Here is a 20,787-nt window from a genome sequence, read left to right as displayed (position 1 = left end):
TAGTTTCGTCGCACATGGTACAGCTAGCATTTATTGCGACAAGGATCAGCCGAGCAGTTTATAGTATACGGCGGTAGGCTAGATCAACTTAGGAAGATTTGTAGCTGTTGACATGGATTTTTTTTTTTTTTTTGCCATCTACGAGACACTTTTTTGTGAAATTTGTGTCAGGCCATCTTGCATGAGGGCGACCGCAGCATGTGCGGTCGACAGTAGGCTATACATTTATTCGGAAGGGAACACGCAAGTCCTCGACATATAAGGCGATCAAGTGCCCTGTCTGACATGCGACAGTCACTTGAACCGCCGCGGCGCAGTGCGGCGGTTGTATGCAGGGTGAACTGCAACTGCAGCAAGTTCGTTTCACGTACTTTACTTTTTCATTTTTTTTGTCGCGCTGTTTTTTACACGAAATACACGATTGGACACAACAGGAGCGCTCATATTGTGTCGAATTCCGTGTGTCGTGGAAAAACAAACGCGTTAAAAAGAAGAGGTGACAAGTCTGCAGTGACAGCCATTGTACGAACGAAAAAAAAAAAAAAGCAAGTGGCAAGGAAATGTACTGTCTCATTCGGACGTAGCAGCTCTGCAGAAATTTAGCCCGCTCATTTGTTCTTCGGTGAGACGTAACTTTCCTTCTGCGTATGTGTGTATGATGGAGAAAAGACCTGCAGATAACACTTGGTCCCGCGAATTCCTCCTTTAATTAGACTCGAGTTTCTGCCTCTTGATCTGTGGGAATCCGTTCCAACGATCCTGTCACGCCGTAGAACCGCAGGTGGTCGAAAATTATTTTGGAACCCCTCAACAGGGCGATACCTCGCAATGTTGTTTGGCCCACCCACTCGGTTCTTTAAGTCACTTATTCGCTCGGTCGCATGTGCCAGCGTGTCGGTTTAAATAGACATTGCTCGATAAGTGAGCCGCTGCAACATGCATTAATTAAGGTTGTTTGGGGTGGCTGCGTTGGTACATATATGTTCCGTTCACCTGCCACTTCCACGAGAGTGCTTCGCGGGAGCATCACGCCTCGTGCACGGGGACACACGGCAGGTGCGCATGCGCACCTGGTACATCGATGGAGCCTATACGTATTGTAAATATATATGCGATACACCCGCAGGCCGCATTTTCGGAATTCGGAAGAGTCTGGCAGAACAAAGAAGTCACATTTTCGCCGCAAGAGCGAAGCAATGACTGCTATAGCAAAGAATTGAAATGTCATACGAAGTAATTCTATAGCAGCTCGCTCATTTAGCATGAGACCTGGCACAGCTCAAACAAAAAGCCGGCGCTAGGAAACGCAGCCGCTGCAGCGAGCGAAGGGATCTTCGTGCTGTATTTGGCTTCAGCGCAAACTTTGGGATGAGAACACAACAGACACAACATGTAACACGCATAAGCCGTCGGCTGCCCCTGTAAAGATATCGCAGGCGCGACCACGCCTGGATGGTCACAGTACATATTTCCTGCCAGAGCAACTCAGCGATTTGACGAGTTGGTTTTGAAATGAGTCGTATACGATAAGCATGACGTTATATATCTACAGGCGTTTATAAATGGGGCAAGCAGAGAATGCGCAGAACCGCTGTGGTTTATCCGATTAGAAACGTTCTGTAAGAAGCAGATTCAGGATATGATGTCTGGTCTGCACAGCCTGTAGTTACACAGCGCCACGGTCATCGTTCATTTGTGCCCAGATGCTCAGTGACCCTTCTTCGAAGGCGTTAGCATCAACGGCTGGTTGTTGGTGATCTTTTGTTTTCTTTCGTGTAGTTTTCGGCGGCTGCAAATTAGGGACATAGTAAACAACGGTGAGGTAGGAAGGCGCCGATCGATCATATTTCGCTATCCTTGAACGTGGTCGTAAAAGGAACGAGGTCGTCCACGCGTGGCTCTTCTGTGTACGCGACATCGAAGTCGGGCCATCGTCAACCGCATCAACTGAACGTGACGCAAACAATGTCTGAGCGCATCCTTCCCGGTTGTAGGGTGTGCTTTTGTCGAGAGAGTCGCAGTGCGTTTGAAGGGCACTTAATACAGTATTGAAAAGGTGAAGGTTGTCTTGGCAGGTTCGAAAGAACACTTCTGAATCGTGGTTTGGTTCTCGATATACGGCGTGCAAGCGATCTCGCCTGAGCGATTTATTTTCAGGGCGGCGACGCACAGATGTGAACGACGCAGTGACCGACACAGTCCGTTAAGGCGTCGGTTACGACACCACGTCCACGGGGATGACTGCGGCAACGGACGTAAAGTTGCCCAATTTGAAAAACGGCAACAACCGAACTGCGTTCGTTTACCTCGTGTGGCCTCATAATCAAAGTGTGTAGATCTTTCTTGCCAGGTTCTGATTGAGACATAGACTTGCCCTTAAGTCATAATACACATATACAGACAAAATATTATGCCTTGCACGTTTATGTCACAAAAAAGAAAAGAAAAGAAGATTCGACAGTCGAGAAAGAAACCATATTGGTAAAATGTTTGAGCAACAAGGTGATGTACACCCATGCTATACCGCTTGCTTCCAATTAGATGAGGCCGCTTTGTGTGGCCGCTGGTGAATATACGCGTGTAGCGAGTGTATGAGTGTATGCGTGTTGCATAGGACCGAACAAGGGCACCCCGCTGTCCCGGAAATTGCCTTGTTCTTCTTGTTGTCTTCTTTCTCAGGCTCTTGGGAAACGGTACACAATTCAAGTTCACTTCACCGATGGCGGTCAGCACATTTCAACGGTCGAAAAACAGGACGCATATATACTTAATTGTAAAGCAGGGGCAAGAATAAATCAGTAGGTTGACCCTCCACTCTGCATGCAACGCGCTGCCAACTCGATCCCAATGGTCGTCGTTCCATCACGCCGGTCGTTGCACAAAGCAGGTTGCCGTTCACTCTCGCCCTTTCTCTTTCACACAGTTTTCTGCAGCGACGCGAGTGCTACTCAGTGGCATGTGGCGTAGTCAGGGGGATACCGTGTCCGTGCCCCCCCCCCCCCCCCCCCGCAAATTTTTTTTTTCCCCATGGGATACAGAGCACAAAATGACACTCAACCTCACTTATCTGCACAGACCCAATGTCAGATCAAGGAGGTGCAACCTACAGTAACCGTAGGTTGCTTGTCTTTATTATTGCGCGTGTAATTCTTGACTGTATATATTGCACTGCTTGTAACTATTGATTGTATTTCAACTCCTCTGATGGCCTTTCTGAGGCTTACACTATCAAAACACACACACACACACACACACACACACACACACACACACACACACACACACACACACACACACACACACACACACACACACACACACACACACACACACACACACACACACACACACACACACACACAGAAACAAACAAACAAACAAACATTATTGTGTTGCCTGTGCGCGCAGGGTTCCCTCGCCGAATCCCTAGGCGCCGTTCGCACTGTGCTTCGAGCCACGCGACTAGCGCTCGAAGTCGTCAACGCTTCCAGCTCGCCACCGGATGACGCCGAATCGCACTGCAGCCGGGCCCTGGCTCGAGCTCTGGGCTGCGGAGCCTGCACCTCGCTGCCACCTACGACAGTGGGCAAAGGTATGTCTATTCATCTATTGCATGCTGTACGTCATATATAGTTTGTCCCTCTTCCCCTTCAGTGCGTGCATGCGCGCTCTTACCTGAGCTCAAATGCCTTAATTCACGAAGCAGCTACTATAGCTACTTATCACCAACTCTAAAAAGATGATCGCACACTTTAATAGAAAAGAAACGATATTGATCGGTCATTCTGACATGTACTCCTTAAAAGAAAAAAAAGTTGACGGGGCACGAGATATCTTGAGATCCTATAGCACTGGCGCAGTAAATTAGATTTGCGGTGTGAACTAACTGTATAGCACATGCGGCCGACGCCATGGTATGCTTACAGTTAAAGCGTTAATTGTGTGTATCTTTCTCTGCTCTTGTTTTGTTCCGCTATATTATGTATTTAGGTATGTTTACGTTTACTAGTTAACGGAGGGCACTCTTAGGACAGTTCGTACCTGTGGGTCGACGGTGCCAGATACAGTACTTCGGAGCACATTGCCGAGTGCGTGAACGGGACTATTTCTTTACTCTCGGAGGCGATCGGCTGCTGCGCTTCGGTCATCTGGGCGGCGCCTCCCCGCAATTTCGCCTCTCGTCTAAAGTTTCGGTTTCGAACGCGTGCGTGTCGACGGCGGGTTTGGCAGACTTTGAGGGCGGCAGTGGTTAGTTCTGGATACTGGGGTGGGTGGGTACGGAGGGGGGGGGTACATTGCGGGGACGTGGGCTACAACATGGCGAGCAAGCCGGAACGAACCTACGAGTCTTATTTTATTGGGCTGGCATGCGCAAAAAAGGAATGAACGACTATGCGGTTGTCGAAGAACTGGCGCCACCGTTCTCGGCCGCGCTCAGTTTAAAGCGTTCCCGGCAAAACGTGGCATGCAGGCAAATCTGAACGCGTCGCGCTTTCCGATAAAGCGTGGGATCTGGACAAGTCCAGACATGTCGCGTATTACAGGTAGTTGTCAAATGACGTTTACATATGATGGCGGCATTATTCCCCTCATATAAAGCACCGAACCGATGCTTTAAAAAGTAAGCACGGGAAAATGCTGACAGTGTCGTACATGAAAAGACTTGAGGAGAAAACCTAGAAGGAATGAGTGAATGGGTGTGCTTTCTCGGTTACAGTGGCCAAAAGGAATGGAAAGGCTTCGACATTGGCACCGACCTGCTCGGGGCTGTGTGTGAATGCCGCCCGGGGTGGCTGCCTGGCTGCACTGGAGGACCTGGAAGCACCCTGGAATGACCTGGTGTCCTCCCTGCACCGCCTCCTGCCACGATTGGTGGGTGCTTACAGTCTGGACGAGGCCTTGTCGCTGCTGGACTCGAGGGTGTCCGAGGCCGTCATCCACGCCATGGAGAATGGTCCTGAGCTTGTGAAGAGGGTGCGTATTGCGCCTGTGCTTGTTGCACGCCATAGGCAACTGCAGTGATGAACATTATGAAGATGTGGCAATATTGATGCAAGATTCGATGTGCACGAACAATTAAATTGGTAGTTAGATGCAACCATTGGGAAGGACTTGAAATGGATAATAATGCGTAAATTAAGTCACAGTTTCGTCGCAAGGGTGAAACAATGAATGCGATCACAACGAATTGCAATGTTATACAAAGTAAGACAAGCAGCTAAGTTAATTAGGACTCGATCTGACGTAACTCTACAGAGCGCTGGCATAAAGGAATACGGCCGCTCCAGGGAGCGAAGTGGTTTTCGCGCTGTCTTTTGATGCAACGCGAAGTAAGCGGTGTGAGCATGTGCAGCACGTACAGTGACTTGAGCCGTCTACTGATCTCAGTGGAGATAGCGCGTGCTACTGCGCCCGTTTGATCAAAGTGTGCAGTTGCTGCCCAAACGACGCAGCCCCCCCCCCCTCCCCACCCACCTCCCCAGCATCCCTTCATGCACCTTTGCCCCACGAAGCTGGCCGGTGCGCTTCATATCTGCTTGAGCCACGCCCGTCAGCAGCCTTCGCAAGCTTTCGCTCGCACATAGGGACATACAACGGGCGGCCTGATGTTATTCATTTGGACTTTATACAGGACGTGACGGCGACGGCAGAAATGCGCCTCGAGTATCCATATAGTTGGTATCGCAATAAAGTCAGCCTGGCACATGAACTTGTCACAGCTTGTTTTAGTGTCATCCACCACTGTGCTGAATATGTGCCGTTCTGAGAAGACAGTGGGTGAAATAGCAAAGCGCCGATGCTGTGCTTGCCAACATTAAAGAATATGATAAATGCATACATGAGAGGTAATGACTGAAGTTGAAGGAGCATATATATATATCAGCAGAAAATGTGCACAGACAGCAGTGTGCGAACATGGTGGGCAATGCCCCTCTTATATTCTTCATTTTCACATTTGTGACCCCGTACCCCGTTCTATGCAGAAGAATCCATGCCCTTTGGGTGGCCCTCATGAAAACCTCAGATGGTCAGATTGTACCTATAAACTCCCACCAGAGCCTCTATAACAGATATAGGGTTGCTTTGGAATGTTAAATGCAACATTTTAAATAAATAAATAAATAAGTAAACAAATAAATAAATAAATAAATAAATAATGGAGCTATATGGATTGAGGCGATTGTTTGTTTCAAAACATTGGTTATGAGCAGCTTGACGAAACGGTCCTCCCTCTTTTTGTCTTCCAGGTAAAATTGGAGTGCGGTGACCCTCGGCGGCGCCCTGGTGGTGCCAACCGCACTGAGCTGCCTGCTGCAACCGGGCGTCGAACGTCGGGTGCGACTTTGCGAGGTGCCGACGCTGCATTGCGGTCACGGCAGCGTGAGCTTTTGCGGCAGCTGAGCACCTCGCGCACCCTTTTCTCGTCTCTGGCCGGTGCTGTGTGCGACCCTGATGTGGTGGCTCCGCCTCCCTGCTGGAATGGAATCCAGATTGGACGGTGCGTCTTTGGTTGTGGTACACTCAACCCTTGATATTACAAACAATATAACCAATTATTGGTTATAGCGAAAAGAATGAAGAACAGTCTCATTATAGATATGCAACGTTACGAATATATGTTCATAACGAATTTGCAGATATAACGAAGTTATCATTGTGTTGGATGTGCCGTTTTTATAATGAAGTTTAAATGTATGCCATTGTTGAACATGAGATAGGTCACAAATGGTAAAAGTCACACTTTTGCCCAAAAGGCATAGCTTTGATATGGATGGCAAGATAAAAAATTCTGTTTTAACTGCCATATATAATTTGCAGGAAACATTTGTATTAGGTGTATGGTATGAGCCTTCTTCTGCAATGTGGTGAGAGTATCGTGCTTGTGTTATTCGTGCAGCATCGTAGAAATATGGGAGAACTCATGCAAACAGCCCATACCTATCCTTCAAGCACTGCTATCAACCTATCGTTGTGACATAGCTGATTGCATGTTAGCAAACGTACAACATACAGTGTTTCCTGCATGCTTTACCATGAGTGCTTGTTATCTAACAGAAAGTATTTGTAGTGAATGTACTGACATGCTGTGACCGACTGATATGAGCATTGCCATCGAAGCAAAGCACGAATCAGCAGCAAATATGGACTGCGAACAGAAATGGAAAGATGGTACCTACATTTCAGTGGCAACTTCTACACAAAAGGTCATAAACGCATGAAATCATGTCACTGACAATATCGTGGCAACCGTGGGAGATGCTAGTGCTCTTCGCAGATCTTTTCAAGTGCATAGGCCCTCTACATGTTAAATCTGCTAGCATTGGGTTAGGCATGCACAGGCAAATGTACAAAGGCACGACTCGATAATGCAAGCATTTGCTGTCACAACAATGGCACGCAGGAAGATCCCCAGCAGTGGAAAGCAAACACTTTGTGATGCCTCGCGATCCCTCACCACATCACCGAAACTTTGGGTTATGTGGGTTCCCACTGTTGGCGCTCATTGGAAGAGTACGGCTGCATAAAGCCACCAGTGGATTGTCCCAGGCAATCACACCTTTTTCCGCCGTTTAGATAATTAGATAATTATCTAATTATCTCTAAAATAGACTGCGGGGATGTGTCTCATTCCTCACTGGTGATTTATATGTGCAGATATGTCAAGCCTGTGGCAGCCCCTGGCATTGCCGCTCAGCATGAAAACCCTGAAGCAAGACATCAAGTGTCAACGTGGGACTCCTGGTTGGACACACATGCCCGTCGCCTGAAGGAAATGACAACGGTAAGGAACTGCTGTATCTTCTCATGCACAAACAACTCGTTCGTGCTGATAAACTGGTCTTTCATTTGTAAATCTGCTATATGGAGTATGCCGGGTGGAGGCACATCTCGGTGCCTTTGAGGAAGTGCGTTGTAAAGGAGAGGTGGAGAAATGGAAGTAGCAGGACAGGAAAGCGCACACCCTGCTTTGCACACCCTGCTAGCAGTGCTGCACTCAGGGTTGCCACTGACTTTCGAGAAAATGTCGCCAAACGACGAGCAAAAAGTCGCCAAAAGTCGCCATTTTTTTACAAATTTCGCCAAAAAAGTCGCCATCCTAGATTTGTGCGGCATACATAGTAATAAAACTTTCCACTCACGTATAGCCCCGTAGAATACAGTACCATCCAAGACCCTTAAATTATATTGACGTTTCTCAATGCCAGTTGTATCGCCCGCTTCACCATTGGAGTGCATGGTGCTGCTTCTCCGACTAGCCGCATGATGTGCGTGGTGGGGCAAGGGTGAATGAATGAAGCGCTCATGATATCCTTCCATCCCTGTCGGCTCGTTTCAAAGGTAAAAGTGCGGTAAACCTTGGGCGAAAACCGCGAAAGCGCTGTTTGCAGACAGCTTTACGTATACCCTTATATGAATTAAAAGGATTAAAAGGTTCATTGACGGTAACACGACAGAATTCTTGCAGGAACCGATCATTAGTGAGACTTACACTTTTTAAGTGTGAACTGATATGATAAAGGATGCCACCGACCCTTTCTTATAGTCACTTATATCTACACGTGTCAATCCGATGCGTTAATAATGAACAGGTGGACAATGTAGAATGTTTATAGCAATTGTTTTCATTGCACACGCTCACCGAGAACAGAGGAAAATGCCTCGATAAATAAGCTAAATTGGGGGTACTGCAACAGTGAATAAGTCGCCAAGCTATTCAGAACAGTTGGAGCTTTGGCGGAACAAATGGTCGGAACACGCGGCCAACCCGTCGTCTAGCCCCTTCAGAAGCGAAACTTTAGAGAAGCTTAAAGCACCTAAAGCTATATACTTATAGTCAAACACTGCCCACTTGTGGTTTGCGGGGCAGTCCGCTGACTTACATTTTGCTAAAATGTCGCTGGGGGACATTCGAGTACCTGCTGCATTTAGATGAATTGAGGAGATACACACGAGTTACAGGACGGACATACCGAATGACGCGTAATGTGCACGTTCTACTCGTGGTTCTAAAACCAAGAAAAATACCGGGAATGTTGCCGCTCATTCATTCGAAAGACACTGAACTTAGGAAGCATTACTCAGTGGACCTAAGCCGAAAATCGCCAAAAATTCGCCATGTCGCCATTCATAATTTTAGGTCGCCCCGGGCCTCTCAAATTCGCCAATTTGGCGAAAAGTAGCCACCATTGGCAACCCTGGCTGCACTTGACGTCATGACCGTCAATGTACAGCACTGATAGTGCTGGTGTGCAGCTACAGTGTGCTCACAATCCAGCCAGCCGTTCAAAAATATGTGAAAGCAACTCTTTTTATTGGAACAGTCGAGTTTTCCAAGTGAAATTTCGATGCTTTCATCATTTTGTCATGTTTTTGTTCAGTATCCCTTTAATTGATCCAGCACAATGCTCATAGAGTTTGAAGAAAGTGTGATAAAAGAAAATTGTGTTGAAATATGTCAGGCCTAAGACCTGCCCAACAATTTTGGCATCTTTTACCTACAGTGAAGCGTCTATATCTTCAGTTCGAACAAAAAAAAAAAAAGCATCATGAGTCTGCTTCAGCATAGAAAGTTTACCAAAGTCACATTGAAATGCTATTGTCTACATTTTAGTGTCCACATTAGGGTGTCCTTTTGCTAAGTAGGACTGGGCGAGTTGGTGCAGATTCATCGTGGCTAACAGCGCGAGAAGTGGACATGGCACAGTGCTGACTTTCAACTGAATTTTTATATAAGAAAATGATAACTTATATAAAACACGGAACAGGACACCTCGTGACTCACCTGGCCTTGGCCATTCAACTAAAAAGTACACTGTGCACCTAAGCATTGCCAAGTAGACGTACAGAATGCAAAAATAAAAATAAACAAAAAAAACATAACCAAAAAGTGGACACGGCACAGCGCTGTGCCGTGTCCACTTCTCATCTTTGTCTGTGTTTTTTCGCGCTGTTAGCCACGACGCCCTTTCGTTATTTATTTTGCCAGCTGCATGGTTTCAATGCATTTCTTAAGAAAAATCAACTAGAACAGCAAGATATAGTGTGTGCAGCGGTGGCGGCCTTTACTTCTGCCACAACCTCTGCTGTCGCTCGGCTGTTTAAACAGCAAGTAGCTGACACCTGAGACCATGGTCACTCCACTGTTACAACCAATGTTAAATTTCTTTTTACGAATTCTGTCGAGCATGGTTTGTTGTACTTGAAAACAAATGTTTACAGATTGTTTATGCAAGTGCACTTGACTTTTCGTACATATATGACACACTGTTGTATCAGACATTTCGGGAAAAAGAACAGCACTTCATTCACTGGAAAGCGATTAAGAATTGATTTAACGTGCCTCCCTTGATGCGCAGTTAGTCCGACACCCCTTCTCTGGTTTTTCCATAGAAATGCACCTGTAAGCAAGAGTATTGAATAAACCTACAAGACACTGTATGCCTCATTTCACTCTGCTTACCTAAATTGCTCGAGGGAATGCTTTATTGTGGGCGTCATACCATGTTATGATCTGTGCAGGAAATTCTCAGCCACAAGGTGTCAATGATGCCGGAATCGGACTCCTATGTCATGGAAGGCAGCGGCAGTGGTGCCTGGGGAGGCGAAGACACTTCAGATGATGAGGACTTCGACAGTGGCTCTGGCAGTGGATACGGTATGTGCATGTTTACCATCCGTATTTAAATTGCTATGCTGCCTGCTAGATTATTGCTTTTGCAGGTGTGATTCTAAGTGTTTTACTTTGTGCAAATATTGTTGCATGGATAAGGTTGGTTTGAGATGGGGGATTTTATATATACGAATGTTTCGGAAAGACGTCTTTAAGGCAAGTCATTGCCATAACATGGTCACACTGTTAATGGCCAGTAGGTCTTTATTGCATAGGTAGCGAGTAGGTCAGTTCTTTCAGGTCGAGAAAGTGACATATCGACCTTTGTTAAAATTTCTGGAGGTAATTTTCTAGTGGCTGTACCTCTAAAACATGCATTAACTTATCTGTAATAATGAGCTACAAATAAGCACCAGTAAGAATGATTATTGCCCTCTTGATCAGCACACAAAACAACAATGAGAGGTGTTTGGTCTACCATTCCACACAAGACTCACTGGTGGGAGTGCACTTTGCACCTTCACTGCAGTTTTGCAGAAGGATGCGCTACAGCATTTTTTAACACAACATAGAATCTCATACCAATAATTCTGAAACCGCAGAAAACCTGGTATTAGGCATTTATTTGGAAGGAGCTCCAGACATAAGTGGGCATTTTTATGCAGACACAGTAATTTAACTGATTACTTATTGAAGGGTCTTCCACCAAAATATATCAGAGAGTTGTACCAAGCTTTACAAATTTATCTAAATGTACTATTTTTTCCAGGAACTCGGCATCGACATTTGCAGAAGTGCACAACCATGTTTTCTGAAGCCTAATAAATGCACATGCCATATATTATTAGTACGTTAAGTATTTCCGCCATTTATGGATGCCAGATTCAATGCTTGAAGGGGGTTGCAAGGTTTTTTTTTTTGGTAATTGCATTCCTTGCATTGAACCGCTGAAGTATGCCAGAATGCCTTTATCAACATGGCATCGCACAGTACATGAGCCTCTAGTACTTCGCCTCCCTTGAAATGCAACTGCTGCGGCGGGGATAGAACCCACACCTTTCGGGTCAGCAGCCAAGCACTGTAACCATTGGGCCACAGCAGTGGGCACTAAAATATGGCAGTTGGGGATGTAGTGCCAGGTGTGGATTTGATCAGAGCAAAGATTATATTTGCAACATATGTGCCGCCAGTTGCTTGCAAATCTGAAAATGATAAACAAGCAACGAACACAACAGGAATTGTGTTTTATCTAGCGATTTGGTTGTGTCAGTGTTTTGCTAGGGTGTAAGACGAGAGGCATCACTAATTTTTGGGATATATCCTATGCAGGACCTGGAGAGGAGTCACCCACACCAACGACACACGTTACAACTTCCACCACACCTCGTCCAAAGGCGGGCGGATCGGCAACACCACACGTGGCAGCGGCGGCGCTCATCGTAGCTGTGGTGTGCTCCCTGCTATCGACGTTCGCAACCTGAGTGAGCGGCCCGTGTCTTCGCCGCTCGCAATGTTTAGGACGGCCTACTTGCCGAGGAAACCCCGGCACCTTCTTTGTGGCATTGTGATAGAACTGGGCACGAGAAATCGTGCGTTGGAAAGATATCATTGAAGGTGTGTGCGGCTATGTGGGCAAAGTGTACACGGACTGGGGTGTTCCAGCCAGCAGCACTTTCCCACTACGCGTTCTCCGGCCAAGGACCTCCCAGCTGTCTGTGAGGCCTGGCAGCTCTCGGGACAACACTGTGCCTCGAGTGTCTTCCTTCTTGCGGCTGCGTGACTTCTGGAAACAGTGTCGCTCACTGCCTTTTTTTTCTGTGCGCGTGCCAAGTGAATGAAACCGATCGCCTGGTCATGCCATCTCAACCCTCCCGCTCCTGTCTTAAAAATGTGTCATCGTGGTGAGGCCCTCCGGTGATGTGTGGACTCGTGTCACATCACTGCAGCAGCGCCTCCAAGTAGTCATTTCCTGCAGGTGTTGCTGCTTTATCCCCTCCTGTGGCCTTACTACGTCCGACTCAAGCTCCTCAGCTGCAAACGGCCATTCTGATGCAACGGAGTGCTCACCCGAGAGGCGTGGGGCTGTAACTTCTTCGAGTGTCCATTTTTTTTTCTCGTCTTGCCAGTAGAATACGATCCATCAAAGAAGCCGCTAGAGTTGCTGTATGTGCTCAAACGCGTTGCTTGGTTATATTGTGAAAAAATCATTGTGTCGCTGTGCTTCCATAGTGCCCGCACACAATTTGTTCCGCAAAGAACAGTTGTTGTTTTCTGGACACCAGTATGTCTTTAGATGACGTGCCATCCTTGTGCCATAGTCAGCAGCTTCGTGTTGGCTGGTACATGAGTGAGACTTAGCTGCCTGAGGTCTTTTGATGGGTGTGTGCTTATAAAACACCCTCTGACCCGCTTGATTCGAAGGAGTTGGACTTCTGGACTGTTTCCTGGTTTCTTTACTCACACGTCTCACTCGTTTGACTCTACTGTAATTGTAAGCATCAGTTTTTTCAGGATGTTTGAAAACTTGGCCTGTATGTGTGCAACCAGTGTGCTGCATAAGCCGCGCAAAGAGTGGTCGTCAGTTTAACCATCTGCGGCATGTTGGCTTTGCTTCGGTCAACTTCCTTAAATTTTTTTTCAGTTTTGAAATACAACCATTTATTCACTCTATGTATGCACGAAACGATAAATTTCTGTGTATGTGACTGTTTCAATGAACTTAAGTGTCTTTTGTTACTTCTCGTTACAAGCTTTTCGTTTCCCATTGTCATGTGGTACACTTTAAAGTGCAGGCTTTCCGATCAATAGCACTTTTGCAGCAAGCAATTTCGTGACAAAGATTTTGCACTTGAAGCAAATCTGTGTTGGGTCTATAAAAATTTGCTAGAGGCTTTTAAGTACCTTCAAGGAATTACTGAATTTGATGTATGCGCATGTTTTCACTCAGTCTCCCAACTTGCTTATGATTCAGGACTCCTTTGTTTTTATGATTATGGCTGTGGTTACTTGACAGAACTTCTACACTGGTTGGCTCATTTCCTGTAGCATTTCCTCAACTCTGGCTGCGAAATTTATTCTTCCACTAAATTCGGCACTGTGAATAAACTAGGCCATCTCCCTAATACAGGAAAACAGTCCCTGAAAGTCTTCTTGCAGTTGTTTGTACCTGAGAATTATCCATTATGGACCAGAGTGCATAGGCCACTTTATGTGCAGGCATTGCCGAAAGCTGGCCAAATCTATGTTGCGATAGCTGAATTCAAACTCTCGTAGGTTTGATTCAACTGGTTGCGGCACTTGTCTCCTTCAGCATGCTATGCAGGGCATACAAACGAATTAGTTTTTGACCGTCGAAGACACGTCAAGCGTGAATTGTGCATAGGAGATATGGTGGCTGGTCTTCAGAGGTAACGATTTTAGGCAACTACTGGCAGAATTGTTGGCCTGCATTAAGGGCTCAGTAATCACCATGTGAAATAGAGCTGTTATTAGGGTCCAGTCAGTAGTGTGTTAATATATATGATGAGAGTATCTTGGTCGTCCTTCCATTTGAGGGCAGGCTGGCATGTCCGAGCTTTCTACCTGCAAAGGAAACCTTTCAGTAGTTGTGTTTCATACCATTATGTGGCAGCCGTGACCCATGGAAGAGTTGTACTTGTGTGGTACGCATTACCATGCAGACAGAGACGTCTGGTAACGACGTTGCTCATTGCAGGAAAAGCAAAGTACACTGCTCCTTCAAAACGCTTAGTTATGGTCAAGGTTATTAGTCAAAAAATTTTTCGACGCATCGCTGCGTGGCATTTGCGCAAATACAAGATGAGGGGCTCAGCTTTTTTTTTTTTGTGGAATAAGAAAAGCAAGGCAAAAGGAATAACTTGGCATGCACTAAAAGGGGGCACCAAAGTAACGCCAGAACGGTGCGCTTTCTCTATTGAGCACTTGATGAGACTTCATTATGCAAGCAGTATCTATGCAGCAATCTTTGCCAAAATTTGCCACTGATATTTTCTTGCAACAAGAGAAGCAGCATTAGATACGAGTAATAATGATGTGTTGTTAATGAATTGACAAGGCACAATATAAAAGCTGACAGAAAAAGATCAAGGCATATAATGTCTTTATCTGAGGAGTTTCTCAAATCTCCATTGAAGGGTGAGAAGAGCTTTAGAAGATTTCGGTTAAGATACTCGTGTTGGTGTTTTTAGTTTTCGATGCAGCTTGAATGCAGCTTTGTTCGCTCAATGACGGAGAAATGATGTGACAGCTGATCTGCAACAAACAGGCTGTCCTTCAATGAATCGCCCGACCGTCTAATTACTTTGAGTGAAGATGAACTGAACTGCTGTTATATCTGGCAAAGTAAACAGTTGCTATATAGAGCACCCACACTTGTGATATTGACCCCACTGGGCTGCACTGCATCAGCTAGACTGTGTGCAGCTGCTGGAATTGTTATCTGAAGTTGTTTATTTATCATTACATTGTTCCACATAATCTTGTAAGAAATATGTTCAATGTGAAAACTGACTGTCAAACTCAAGGAAGCCTTTTGTTTTTTATTACAAGTTTTGTGGTAACAGTGGGACAACCTGAAAATTTTAAAGGATGAACTCGTCCTCCTTTGGCTTCTTTACACTGGAAGTCTGTGTATTTTTTCACGCAACAATGTTTTACCAGTATAAGGGAACATTTAGATTAAGGGTCCTGAATTATTTATTTTAGTTTCTGCAAAAGTAGCGGTGGAGTTAATGGTGAGAGAATAGGACTATGCAGCTGTTTTGCTATTGCCGCTTTTGGCATCATTGTCATTTCTACTGGAAATTCGGCTGGCAATAGCATTACTCGTACATCAACTTCTAATCTTGATTCTGAATTAAGCATTTTGCCTGTGGTGTGTGCCTAATTGTTGTTCTTTATATATCATCTAGTGTGCATATATATCTGCTGCATTAAGATATATTCGGTGAAGTATTTGTAGAAATTTTGCGTGATGACTTGTTAAAAGCAATGCGCGCATATATGCTATATGCAAAACGAGGAATCGCTCACTGGAGGTAAGCTTGTACTAAAAGAGCAGCTATGACATTGAGAGGTTACGCCCAGTTTGTACTGTTTCAAGACATCAATGGGATGATTAACTTATTCTTCTCTGCACTATCAATTATGTCTGACAACTGTCTTCCTTCACCCACTCATGCATTTCAGCCAGTCATGCAAAATTAGGCAGTGTATATATAATATGCATTGAGCCTAGCACGCATTCTTCTCATTATGCAGGTGCTAATCTTATGATGGTAAACATAGTGTGGCCCACCTTGATGAAAAATTACTACCTTTAGTGGTGCTTTTGAGGCATGAAAGCCTGCGACTATGCACCAGCGGTGTACGAAAAGTAGCACAAAGCGTCGAAGGCATATGTAAGAACATTCGCCCAGCACTGCAACGGTTATATGCAACTATTTTTATTGAATTCACTTAAATTTAACTATCCTTTACCCAGAAAAACATTGCGAACATTGTGATTTGTATGCAAAATGCACAGTTAATTGAGCACCACACAAAACAGAATCACTTGGCATTTCCATATATCAAATCATGGATGTGGTAAGGTACCACATACATTTATTACAGAGGGTAGAAAGAATTGCCTCGTTATAGTCAGTACTGCAGAAGCAAACAAGAAATTCCTCCATCAACGTTTTTTGGAAGGTTCTCACTGCAGAGAATGATCTCGAAAAAGATTCCCATGCATTTATATTTCGTAAGTGCAGCACTGAATATCGGCTGCTTGCTGAAAAGTTATACTGCTTTCGAGGCTTTAAGAGTTGCTCTTGCAGAGTGCGTCTCACTTTTAGTTGTAGCCGCAAGTGTAATTTAGTTAATATGTGCAACTATATTTTTTAAATTGCTCAGTCGTGCCACGAAGTAGTGTAGAGCAGCTTATTGCCAGTCTGCCATGAAGGCTCTGTCGCCACTAGTACATAATTCAAGTTGCTGTGTTTCACTACATGCCCCTCTTGTTTCGGTGATTCTGGTTTATAATGATAAGAATAAAAAAGGTTTTCTTGGATTACATAAGAAAAACTATGTCTGCAGGAATCCACTCACAGCTCACGTAAGCGCTAAGCATATGCTTTTTATGTAGATAGGAATCTGCAAACTTAAATTCTGCTTTTAACAGAATCACTGCTCCTTGTAATTTTATTCACACTTTATTGATATGTACAAGCTATTGCCAGCATTCTGTAAGCAGCATTTTTTAATAATTGTACGTTTGTAGCTGTGGGCAGGCATCCTGGTTATGGTTTATATTTCAAGATGTTATTTATCTTGTTTTAATGCAGTTGAATGCTTTTGTGCCTCTTGATTGTCTATGATGAGAGCTATAAATTTGTTTTGTGACTGGTGATGCAACTAACTCTAAATTACATGACAGCATATTAAAATCAAAAGTTCCATCTGTGGCTGGATGAATAAATATTATTTGAAGCAGCATACTTCAATTCCAAATTCAATGCTGCTTTTATGTCCCCTCATGTTAGAACTCAACACTACTAGGCTTAAGCTTTGCCAAACCACCATTTCTACAGCACCACATATATGGGTACGATTATTGTTAATTGAAGCTTCTATTTTCCTTGTAGATTCTGCACATCCCTGAAAAGAACATGTGCATTTTTGTTATAAATGCATTGAACTTCTGATATAATTACTATACCGAATGGTCTTGCGGTAACTAAGATCTATTTAGCATTCATTATGTGCCATGCCTTTTGAGGTTTAATATGTTTAGGTGTCTCGGGTTGCTTTCCCTAATATTAAAATTATCACTTTTTATTGTAGTAGAAACTTGGAGATGACTTCACTTTATTTGTGAATATTGGTACTAACATAAAGATACCAAGGCTGTATAGTTATAGGCACCCTTGAATGTGTCTATCGAATTTTAGGTGAAGCCTTAAGGAAACTGATTAAGACTGTAATGCAGTATCTGTTGGCTGCAGGTGTTGTCATTTGTAATTATAACTGAGTGCATTGGCAGACTGAAATTTTGGTTCATAGAAGGTAAGTTTAAAATAAAAGAGTACATTGAGTACACTGGTAAAATAATTCCACTCCATTATTTAACTGACTGAAATGTAAGTCCATCTTTGTAAGCACTCCTCTAGTTTGTTGTTTCACCACTTAAACAAACAAAACATTTTTGCTAGACAAAAAATAGCATAGTGAGATATCAAGCATGGATGGTGTGTACAGTGTATGAGAGGTGTGCATCACAAGTTGTTGAGAAAAAACAGTTGCTTTATATTTCTGGCTGTTTGCAGAGTGAAACTAGTTCTAGCGCCTACAGCCCATGGTGCTTGCTTGGGTATGTAGAAATGCAGGATATTTTAGTGTTATGCTCAGTCTTGTGCATCATCAATCTGTGCTCCTTATAATATCTACTTTCTTTTTAGTATGCAGTATCATATAATTTGCTCCGATAGGTGCCTGCACTGAATCAGCTTTTTGATTTTGAGTTTAGGAATTAAAATTGCCACTCTTTGTAGAGAACACAGAGTTCTGGGTGAACCGTGATGTAGATTGCAAAATATTTAAGATTGTAAAGTGCTTTGCCAAGCTTTTACAAAATTTCTCATTGAACATGTACCTGCAAAGAGCCTGTGGAAACTACCCTACATCTGAGTAATCTAATTTCTTCTATGCTGTGAGTCAGCCATTAGAATTCTGCACAGCAACTGGTCAGTAAAGTTAAACTGCCAACTAAAAACTATCATTCACATAAGCACAATCATCTTCAACAACAGAACCGAAATGCATTAGGGCTGAAAATCTTGCATTCTTTGTTTTGACCAAAAAAGTATTGACATGCTGTACAGTTTGAGGCTGGACTGATCGATTTTGGCTTGGCAAGATAAACGGCTCTAATTATCATAATTTGTCTCTTTTGCCATGGTATGCACTGCTATTTTAGTCATGCCGAGCAGTCTTAAATTTGGGCCTGTTTGGGGACGTGATAGTGAAAGGAGGGGTAACACTGAGACAGCAGAGCACTTCTTGACAACTATACAGACAATTCATAATAAATAATGCTTATTCTTATCACGCAACACCCAAAGCAGCAGTAATTGTAGGCTGATTCAGTGCCTTTGCACTTGTGCTCTTATTCAAAGTGCCATAAGGTTAGGTATTATAAATGCCTGGAAGTGAGCTTTATGTTTTTAATGCAGAATTTCAAGGCAGTGGACTTGCACACACTTTTGCAAATACACGATTAATAGAATTTACGATGTCTTAATTATCGCAAATGTCTGTGAAAAGATAAGCAATTTGCTTCTCCACGGATGATTGCAGTGAGGTATATATGTAGTTATTAGGTACCTGCTTTCACCAATTGTACCACCACCATCTTGTATGAGCACCATGACAATCACAGTGTTTTAAATGAAGGTATTGCTTGCGGAGAAGCCACTCTTTAGCGAAGCAAGTTTGATGTGCTTCACATCAATGCTCATTTCACTCATCTGGACCCGTTTTCATGTGCTGGTTACATGTTCTAATGTCTTCATGGAAACATGCCAACTAGCCCACATGTCAACGTTGCTGGTGACACATCTTGCACAACATGCGCACCAAATTCGATGGTTTCCAATGCAAATAACAAGGATGTCAGAAAAGACAGATAAAGTGTCATATGTGTGTCTCTTCTGTTGTTCTTGTTCCTTGAACTTTTGGAAACATTGAATGCACTGCAACAACTAGGTCATCACTTATCCTTATGTGTACCAAGCTGTGCAAAGATGTGACAATGGGTTTGGCGCCAAAGTCGGTAAGCGGCAGTTGCGCATACCTGACAAAAAATATGCTGGCTTAGGAGGTATGCGGCTTCTTGAATGAGGCAGGCAACATATTGATAATTATGTGGTCAGGATTAAGACAGCAAATTTTCCATTCGATATCCTGTAATCGATTATATACAGTTTGAGGTGGTGCAGAAACTTTTTTATCGAGTTCCATCTGAAGTGTCATGCGGCATTATTAACAAACCTGCGCGCTCAGGGTTCAGTCGAAAAGTGACGCCTATGGATTTATGTTATCTCGTGCCATTGATAAACCCATACCTGCTGGAGAACGCTGCATCTTTGTTGACAAGGCTAAGGTGAATAGCCACTGAAGAAGAGGCCAGATGCCAACGCAGTTGATGGAAAATCAAAGAATGCTTTTGTTGAAGCATTATAGTGAGAGTTTTTGTGTGAAACAGGAGAGGCGAAATGTAAAGAGTGCAAGTGATGCTCATTAGTTAGTTGTTTATTTGTTGTCTCTGTCAGTTGATGCTGAAGTACACTCTTGTGGCTTTTTTTTGTGGATTTTATATATGTACGTTTGTGCCTACGAGCATTTACATAAGTATAGAGGCTCCAGTCCTGACTTGCGCTTCAGGCCATAATCTTCGACAGAGGGACGAAATATTGCATGTAAATATATTTAGCACTGTCTGTATTGTGGTGAATGAAGTTAATATGACGACCAAAATTTCTGCTGTCCAGCAGAAATACCACAAGAGCCACAGGAACCAAGCTGGTTGTTATGTTATACGAGCTGTTGCATAATTAGCAAGAGAGCCAGGTATTGTTGGTTATTTTGCCTTTAAGAGTAAGTTACTTACACCTAAATTTTCCTTCTGAGTGGTATTCCATGACGCTTTTTACAACGACATACAGATCCAATGGCTGCCTGTTTCATCCAGAATAACTGATATCGTCATGTTACTTGTGGCAGTGTAGAACAAAAGAAGTATGTATTGGTAATTAAAAAAGCACCTACTGTCTTGGTTAAATACTGCATACCTGACGTTGCTACAGTATTGCCACATGGTAGTGCCATTTTATTGCCGAGAAGAATTACGCTTGGTCAGCCCTGTTGTATGTGACATGAGGTATGAGTTATTTCTGGTGAAATAGGAAAACTGCATCCGAAGTTGTTTTAAACAGAACATGCTGCATAAGGACATCTGTGAAATTGTAGTGTAAAAAGCAAGCACTCTTGTAACTTGCCGAGCAACTTATACCTGGCTTCCTCATTTGTGCAACTTATGCAGCTCAAATGTTTGTCATTGTGACAGCCAACTTGTTGTCTTCTGTCATGTTACTGCTGTAGCGAAGATGTCTTTT

General features: G+C 44.0%; 1 protein-coding gene across 1 annotated transcript in view; it reads left to right on the top strand.

The window, feature by feature from the left end:
- LOC119386730 (glypican-5) overlaps nucleotides 1-16,830 on the top strand; it is a 153,326-nt gene extending 136,496 nt beyond the window's left edge. The window contains exons 4-9 of the mRNA XM_037654014.2: nucleotides 3,409-3,592; nucleotides 4,718-4,974; nucleotides 6,249-6,499; nucleotides 7,657-7,783; nucleotides 10,522-10,657; nucleotides 11,942-16,830. Of these exons, the coding sequence (XP_037509942.1) occupies nucleotides 3,409-3,592; nucleotides 4,718-4,974; nucleotides 6,249-6,499; nucleotides 7,657-7,783; nucleotides 10,522-10,657; nucleotides 11,942-12,093 (1,107 nt within the window). The 3' untranslated portion in view covers nucleotides 12,094-16,830. The remainder of the gene's footprint in view (nucleotides 1-3,408; nucleotides 3,593-4,717; nucleotides 4,975-6,248; nucleotides 6,500-7,656; nucleotides 7,784-10,521; nucleotides 10,658-11,941) is intronic.
- The last annotated feature ends 3,957 nt before the right edge of the window (nucleotides 16,831-20,787 follow it).

This window comes from Rhipicephalus sanguineus, chromosome 3 (assembly GCF_013339695.2).
Source record: "Rhipicephalus sanguineus isolate Rsan-2018 chromosome 3, BIME_Rsan_1.4, whole genome shotgun sequence".
NCBI classification, from domain to species: Eukaryota; Metazoa; Arthropoda; class Arachnida; order Ixodida; family Ixodidae; genus Rhipicephalus; species Rhipicephalus sanguineus.
This window is presented reverse-complemented; position numbering and strand designations above follow the sequence as displayed.